General features: G+C 48.4%; 1 protein-coding gene and 1 pseudogene across 1 annotated transcript; one reads left to right on the top strand and one right to left on the bottom strand.

Annotated features, from left to right (window-relative positions):
• Window positions 1-200: 200 nt before the first annotated feature.
• Window positions 201-544, bottom strand: LOC144614717 (large ribosomal subunit protein eL36 pseudogene; annotated as a pseudogene).
• A 4621-nt stretch (window positions 545-5165) lies between these two features.
• Window positions 5166-6946, top strand: LOC132691371 (interferon lambda-1). The gene is made up of 5 exons (XM_060652776.3): window positions 5166-5413; window positions 5611-5682; window positions 6241-6384; window positions 6490-6573; window positions 6668-6946. Exons 1-5 carry the CDS (start codon window positions 5243-5245, stop codon window positions 6764-6766), a joined length of 570 nt encoding a protein of 189 aa, XP_060508759.3. The 5' UTR covers window positions 5166-5242; the 3' UTR covers window positions 6767-6946.
• The last annotated feature ends 885 nt before the right edge of the window (window positions 6947-7831 follow it).

The following is a 7831-nucleotide window of genomic DNA, read 5'->3' as shown; positions in this document are numbered from 1 at the left end:
TTGGTTTTTCTTTTCCTTTCTTTTTTTCTTCTTTCTTTCCCTCTTTCTTTCTTTCTTTCTTTCTTTCTTTCTTTCTCTCCTTCTTTCCCTTCCTTCCTACTTCTTTCTTTCTTTCTTTCTTTCTTTCTTTCTTTCTTTCTTTCTTTCTTCTTTCTTCCCCAGATTCCAAAAAGGCTTTATTATATACAGAGGGGAGGGGTTCAGTCCTTTTTGAATGCCTCTTTCCTCATGACTACCAAAATATTGCTCAACTCCTCTCTCTCTCTGTCCCCATGGATATGTGCCTCCATCCTTTTCTTGATGAACTTGAGGACGTGCTTGTCTTTAGAGACCATGAGTAACTCCATGGCTTGTGGCTCCTATGGGGTGAAGCCACACAACTGTCGGATCATGTCAGGTTATGTTGGATCATGTCGGATCATGTCACAAACTTGGTGTGCTTGGTGGGATGCCTGCAGCGGTGGCTGTGCCTCAGCTTGCTTACGGTCTTAATCAGCTTATGTCCCTTGTTGAGGCCTCCAGTCATAACGTATCACAGAGCCATGGCAGCTGCTCCTCAGTGGCTCCTGAGGCGGAAGGCTGTTTACTTTCAAGATTCTTTGTCCTTAGTTTTCCAAAGTTTGATTATGATGTGCCTGGATATGGCTTTCTTTGCATTTATCACATTTGGGGTTTACTCAGCTTCTTGAATCTATAGGTTTATGTCGTTTACCAAATATGTGATATTTCAGCCATTATTTCTTCAAATTTTTTTTCAGACCCAAGTTTCTTTCTGCTTTTCTTCTGGAACATCAATGATATGAATGTTAGATCTTTTGTTATTGTCCCAAAAGTCCCTGAAGCTCCTTTTGTCTCAACAGGTACCTTTTAATTAAGAAAAAAAATCTACTTTTATTTTGTGTAGAATTCAATCTATTTACTCTCTGTTGTTCAGAGAGGATAATTTCTATTGGTCTATTATCAAGATCACTGACTCTTTCCTCTCTCATCTCCATCTTCCATGGAGAAGAATGAGTTTCTTCCACTGAGTTTTATTTCAGTTACTGTATTTTCAGTTCTTAATTTTCTGTCCGGTTCTTTATGTCCTCTATTTCTTTGTTGAGACTCTATATTTTTTTAAATATTTATTTATTTTGAGAGAGAGAGCAAGTGAGCAAGTGTGAGTGGGGGAGGGGCAGAAAGAGAGGGAGAGAGAGAGAGAGAAAGAGAGAGAGAGAGAATCCCAAGCAGGCTCCTTGCTATCAGCACAGAGCCTAACATGGGGCTCAATCTCACTAACCATGAGATCATGACCTGAGCCAAAATCAAGAGTCAGATGCTCAACCAACTAAGCCACCCAGATTCCCCAAGATTCTATATTTTAATTTGTTTCAAGAGGGTTCATGAGTGCTCCTTAAAGCATTTTTACAAGTTATTTTAAAATTCTTGTTAGATAATTCCAATATCTGTGTCATCTTGGTGTTGGTATCTATTTATTTGCTTTTCCCATTCTCTTTAAGATTTTCTTGATTCTTGGGGCGCCTGGGTGGCTCAGTCGGTTGAGCGCCGACTTCGGCTCAGGTCGCAGTCTCGCGGTCCGCGGGTTTGAGCCCCGCGTCGGGCTCTGGGCTGATGGCTCAGAGCCTGGAGCCTGCTTCCGATTCTGTGTTTCCCTCTCTCTCTGCCCCTCCCCCATTCATGCTGTGTCTCTCTCTGTCTGAAAAATAAATAAACGTTAAAAAAAAAAAAGATTTTCTTGATTCTTGAAATATTGAGTATAATGAGTTATTTTCTCTTGTACCCTGAACGTTTAGGGTATTATGAAACTACAATTCCTTTTTTTTTTAAGATTTTATTTTTAAGTAATCTCTATACCCAACATGAGGCTTGAACTCATGACCCCAAGATCAAGAGTCTCATGCTCTGACTGAGCCAGCCAGGTGCCCCTATAATTCCTTTTTAAAAAGTGTTACTTCCAGGGGCACCTAGCTGGCTCAGTCAGTTAAGCATATGACTTTCTAACCATAGTTTTAGAGAACTGAGAACTGGGCTAGATGTCTGAGATGGCCCATTCGCATGACCGACAGCTGGTGTCTAATGAGTGTGGTCACAAGGTGGTCATCCTTCTCACATGGCAGCTAGCCTTCTTCCTGAGTGAGAGTCTCAGGAGAACCAAGTAGAAGCCTCCTGTCCTTTTCTGACTTAGCCTCAGAAGCCATGCAGCACCTATGGTTATACACAAGCTACTAAGGCCAACCCAGATTGAAGGGAAAGAAACTGAATCCCTTCCAAGGCTTTAAATATGTGTTTTAAAACTACTACAGTCTTGGGGCACCTGGTGGCTCAGTCGGTTAAGCATCCAACTTCAGCCAGGTCATGATCTCACAGTTCATGGGTTCGAGCCCCACGGGAGGCTCTGTGCTGACAGCTCAGAGCCTGGAGCCTGCTTCAGATTCTGTGCCTCCCTCTCTCTCTCTGCCCACTCCCAACTTGCACTCTGTTTGTCTCTCTCTAAAGCAAATAAGTAAAACATTAAAAACATTTTTTTAATAAAATAAAATAAAAAACTACTACGGTCTTCCTTCTGGTCGCAAGGTATTTACATTCCTTCCACATGCAAAATTCACTCTTTCTACAACCTCAAATCTCTCATCTATTTTGCATCAGGCTCATAGTCAAGGTCCACAATCACATTCTCTAGATCAGATCCAGGTGTTGCGAAGGTCACACTACTGCCAGGATTCTGGAAGTCTGGGGTACTTCTTGAGGGAGGGAAGCTGATACAACTATTTGAGAAAGAAATAGACGAGTATTTAGGACCGCGTTGCCTGTTACGGTAGCCACCAGTCACATACATCAATTAAATTTAATTTCAAGAAAAATGAAAAGGCCTGAAAAATTCAGTTCCTCCATTGCACTAGCCAATTTTTTTTTTTTTGACAGAGAGAGAGAGAGAGAGAGCACAAGCAGCGCAAGAGGGGCACAGGAAGAGAGAGAGAGAATCTCAAGCAGGCTCCATGCTCAGCATGAAGCCCAACACAGGGCTAGAACTCAACACTGGGATCACGACCCAAGCCAAAATCAAGAGTTGGAAATTCAACCAACTGAGCCATCCAGGAGCCCCTGCCCTGGCCAGATTTTAAGCACTCAATAGCTGCATGTGGCTAGCGGATACTGCATTGGACAGCACAGCCATGGAACACTTCCTCCCTTGAAGAAAGTTCTATCGAACAGTGTTGACTAGACATTATAAGTTCAGGTATACCCTGTGCCCCAGAAATCCTACTCCTGAATATATGTCTTAATCTGGAGTCTCCCAAAAGCATGGCTTGAGCCAAAGAGACAGGTGACTTAGTTGGGAGGTATCCCCAGAAAACACAAGTGAGTGGGGAAATTGGGGCTGGGGGAGAAAAAAAAGCCAAAGTGACGAAGAATCTGGACTACAGTGAGGCAAGTAAGGCACCCAGGGCACTTGCCTGAATCTGAGAGTGAGTCCTTCCCTAAGTTTGTACCCCAGCTGCCTTGCTTCCCCAGCCCTAGTGCCAGCTCTGAAAGGGTGACTGCTGTGGGCAACTCAAGCTCCTTCCTAACCGGGGACCCTCCAAGGACATGAAGAGTCACGCAGAACGCACCTCAGAATCGACCCACTGAGGAAAAGGGAAGCAAAAGTATTTACTCACTGCCTCCCAACCCTCGCTGGCGGAAGATTGCCCTGGAAATTAATCCTGGCCCTTCCAGGTGTATTCTGCATGCAGACAGGAGAAAGTCCTCAGATGGGGAAGAAAGGCACAGTCATATGAGGTGGGAAGCTGTCAAGGTGTTCGAGAACTGCCCACCAGGTCTCCGAGTGAGTGAAAAAATTAACTGAAGGGATATGGTGGGGCGCACCAGCTGGGATGTTATGGGATATCCTAGAAAACCTCCCACAGAGAGGATCTGTATGAGCCTTATAGTGATAGGGAGCTAGAGACAACCTAAGTGTCCACCCCTAGGGGAGCAGATAAGTAAAAGTGTCGTGGGCACGTCACGGAATACAACGTGGCAGTTAGAAATGGAGAACTTGGTGTATACCTCTATATGGAGAGATTTCAGAAACAGTTACGTTTAAAAAAAAAAAGTGGGGGGGGAGAGAAATAGAATGAAATTTATAGCACCATCCCATTTATGCAAATTGGAAATACAGATACACACACAAAATCACAAATTATAAAGATACATCTTTGCAGCCATATATCAAGTGCATTAAAGTGGGTACCTGGGAGCGGGTGAGGTGGGAGTGGGGATAGAGTAGGGGAAGGGGGGTAAAACCTTAGAGAGTCTTTCATGGGCCAATTGTGATTCTGTGTTATGATCTGAGGAGTATGATTAATAACTTTCTGCACCTAAGGGCCAAGAGAAAAAAAAAAAAACAAAGGAATGAAAAATATGAAGTATCTGCACATCAAAGCAATTCCCTACCTGCTACACAATTATTATTACCGCAGGGGGATGAGGATAACAAAGCAACCAGACTCTGCCTGCCTTCTGGAAGCCCTCCTCGCTGCCTTCTCCCCAGGCAGCCTTCTCCCCAGGCAGCCCCTCCAGTCCCCAGCAAGTTCTCTTGCCCTTAGTAAAAGAGGAGCTCCCTACCCTTTCATGCTACCTAGAGGGAGAGAAAGGAGAGCTGGCTGGCTGTGAGTCCCAAAGATTCCCATCGTCTTTGGTTGTATGTAGAATAGAGGGTGAGCTCATGAGGCGCTGTTCAAACCCCAGCTGTGCCTCAGTTTCCTCACCAGTAAAATGGGGATGATCATAAGTGTAACGACTCATAGGAATGTTCAGAGCATACAGTGAGTTCCCAGAACAAGCTTGAATGGGCAAAGCTCCCTCCCTACCGCTCCAGCAGTCTCCTTGCACACACCCTGCCCAAGCCCCTGCCCTGCTGTGCCGGCTTCCTGTCCCTCTACCTGCCTGGGCCTCAATCGGGGGCATTCTCAAAGCTCCAGGAATTCCTCTACTAGGCTCGGGAACTCCTTAGGTTCCTCTTGATATTGAATTTCAGTTTCTGTTTCCATCTTAGCTTAACTCTGGGCGCTCACCTGGCCCCACCCACACCTGTGAGCTCACCTGGCCCCACAGCCGGCCCCACCCACTCATCCCTTTTAAGCCATTGCGAATCGCAATTTCCATTTGCCTTTTCACTTTACACACATCAGCATGATTGCTCACTTAGCCTGGCTCAAAAGCAGAGCCATGCAGTCAGGGAAGCAGTCACAATTTGGCCATGGCCGCGGCATGGGTCCTGGTGCTGGCGGCGGCAGGGCTGAGCTTGGCCAGCGCGGGCCCCGTCCCCACTTCCAAGCCCACCACAGCCTGGACGGACTGTGACTTTGGCAGGTTCAAATCTCTGTCACCAAGGGAGCTGGAGGCCTTCAAGAAGGCCAGGGATGCCTTGGTGAGTCCTCATTGTTGTGGGCTAACCTCCAGCCTCCCGCTATGGGCTAGCCTCTCACTTTCCAGCCATGGTTAACCACTGTCCTTTCCGCTATGGATTAAACTGCAGCCTTCCTGCGGGGCCAACCTTCATCCTTGCTGCTTCGGGCTAGCCGCCAGCCCTCCTACTGGAGGCTAATCTCTGCTCTTATTCTCTAGGAAAATTCGCTGAAAAGCTGGAGTTGCACCACCCGCCCCTTCCCTAGAAACCGGGACCTGAGACAGCTACAGGTGAGTTGAAAGTGAGGCCACCCTTACGGGCACCTGGCCCCTCTCCCTGACTCCTCAAGGGACCCCTCACCTCCTTTATCTCACCTGTCCTTCCCTGTCTCTGGTCTCTCCTCACCTGTCCTGTCCCCCCCCCCCCTTCTGCTTCAACTGCTCCCTTGACCCCGTCCCTCCCTTGGGTCTCTTTCTATCACCTCTCTGCCTGTCCCCACGTCCCTATCTCCTTCACCCATCCCCATCACTTTCACTCTTACCCAATTTCTTCTCATTTCTCTCTTCTTTTCACTCCCATCTCCTCAAGCTTCTGTGACCCCCATGAGGTCACCTTTCACTTGTCCCATTTCACTTTTTCACCAGTATCTTCCCTTATGTTTCTGCCTTCACCCGTGTCCTCTCTTCATCTGCATCCTTCTCCTGCCTCCCTCTCACCTGGCCCGTCCCTGATCCCCAACCTGAGTCACAAACCACCTGCCTTCCCTCTCTGCACTCCCGGACCTGTCCCCACTTAACTAGGCCCTCTTGCCTACGCTTCCTAGCGTATTCTTTCTCACCTCTCCGCAGGTGTGGGAGCGCCCCGTGGCCTTGGAGGCTGAGCTGGCCCTGACGTTGAAGGTCCTGGGCACCATGGCTGACGCGTCCCAGGGGGACATCCTGGACCAGCCCCTTCACACGCTGCGCCACATGCACTCCGAGCTCCAGGCCTGTGTGAGTGCTCGGGGTACCGAAGCCGTGTATGTGGGCTCTCCGCTTATGGGACCTCTCCTCTCTGCCGCGGGCCCTGCCTCACGTGCCACCCTCCTCTGCCCCCAGGTCTCGGCTCAGCCCACAGCAGGCCCCCAGCCCCAAGGCCGCCTCCACCACTGGCTGCACCGGCTCCAAGAGGCCTCGAGGAAGGTGAGTGACCCGAGACGGGGACGGATGCCCGGGCCCTGTGTAAGGGAGGAGGTTGGACACCCGAGCAAGGGCAACCATGTTCTTCCTCTCGCAGGAGTCTCAAGGCTGCCTCGAGGCCTCTGTCCTGTTCAACCTCTTCCGCCTCCTCAAAAAGGACCTGGAATGTGTCGCCAGTGGAGACCTGTGTGTCTGAGGACGCAGACCCACCCCCAGCTCATGTGGGACCCCAGACCTTATTTATGCGCGAAGAAGCCCCAACCCTGCCTTAAGTTATTTCCTCTCACCCCTTATTTATGGAGCCGTGGAGTTGACCTAGATCCAAAAGCAATGCTTGGTTTTCTACTTTTATACAATATGCACAAATAAAGCAAACAGTGGGACCCTTCTGTGAGAGTGGATCCTTGAGCGCGCGTGTGACGGAGTCTGTGGCTGCATGTGGACGTCTGTGTGGTGCAGGTGAAATGCGTGACTTCCGCGACTGTGTGCGTGTGTGGATCTAAGCGAGTATCTGCCTGAACCTGAGTCTGACTGAAGATGTACAACGGTTCATGCCCACGCGTGCAGGGGTGTGTGCATTTAAGCGCATGTTTATATGTCTCTCTGTCTATCCCTGTCTGTGTGAACTGGGCATCCCTCTCGTCCATGGGTACTGAGGACAGTTGGAGGTCCAGCTCAATCAAGATGCTTTATCCTATAATAAGTATCAGGAAGCTAACTCAAATGGGGAAAGCAAAAATGAGTTTATTATCATACATAACAAAAAGTCAGCTGGCAGGGCAGTTCTAGGACTGGTTGATTACTTAATATTCAATAATGTTATTGGGGAACCAAATTCTTTCCGTTTCTTTTTTTAAAGTTTATTTATTTATTTTGAGAGAGAGAATGTGCGCGTGTGCGCGGGGCAGAGAGAGGGAGAGAGAGAATCCCAAGCAGGCTCTGCACTATCAGCCCAGAACCCGATGTGGGGCTCAAACTCATGAACCGTGAGAGCATGACATGAGCCAAAGTCGGACGCTTAACCGACTGAGCCACCCAGGTGCCTCTGTTGGCCGATTCTTACTCTGGCTACCTCATGGTCTCAAGACGGCAGCCACAGCCCCAGCTGTCACACACAAACAATATCCTCCAACTCCTAACCAACCGCCTCAAGCTTAATGGAGTAAAACAACAACCATTTTATCCTGCTCACAGATTCTGTGGGTCACGAATTTGGACACGGCCCAGTGTGGACAGCTTGCCTCTGCTCCACAATGTCTGG

This window comes from Panthera onca, chromosome E2 (assembly GCF_046562875.1).
Source record: "Panthera onca isolate mPanOnc1 chromosome E2, mPanOnc1 haplotype 2, whole genome shotgun sequence".
Classification (NCBI taxonomy): domain Eukaryota; kingdom Metazoa; phylum Chordata; class Mammalia; order Carnivora; family Felidae; genus Panthera; species Panthera onca.
This window is presented reverse-complemented; position numbering and strand designations above follow the sequence as displayed.

Excerpts from the sequence above, each read along its gene's own strand:
- LOC132691371 (XM_060652776.3), top strand. The coding sequence starts at position 5,243 with ATGGCCGCGGCATGGGTCCTGGTGCTGGCGGCGGCAGGGCTGAGCTTG. Across the intron at positions 5,414-5,610 it reads AGAAGGCCAGGGATGCCTTG|GAAAATTCGCTGAAAAGCTG; the intron begins GTGAGTCCTCAT and ends CTTATTCTCTAG. Across the intron at positions 5,683-6,240 it reads GGGACCTGAGACAGCTACAG|GTGTGGGAGCGCCCCGTGGC; the intron begins GTGAGTTGAAAG and ends ACCTCTCCGCAG.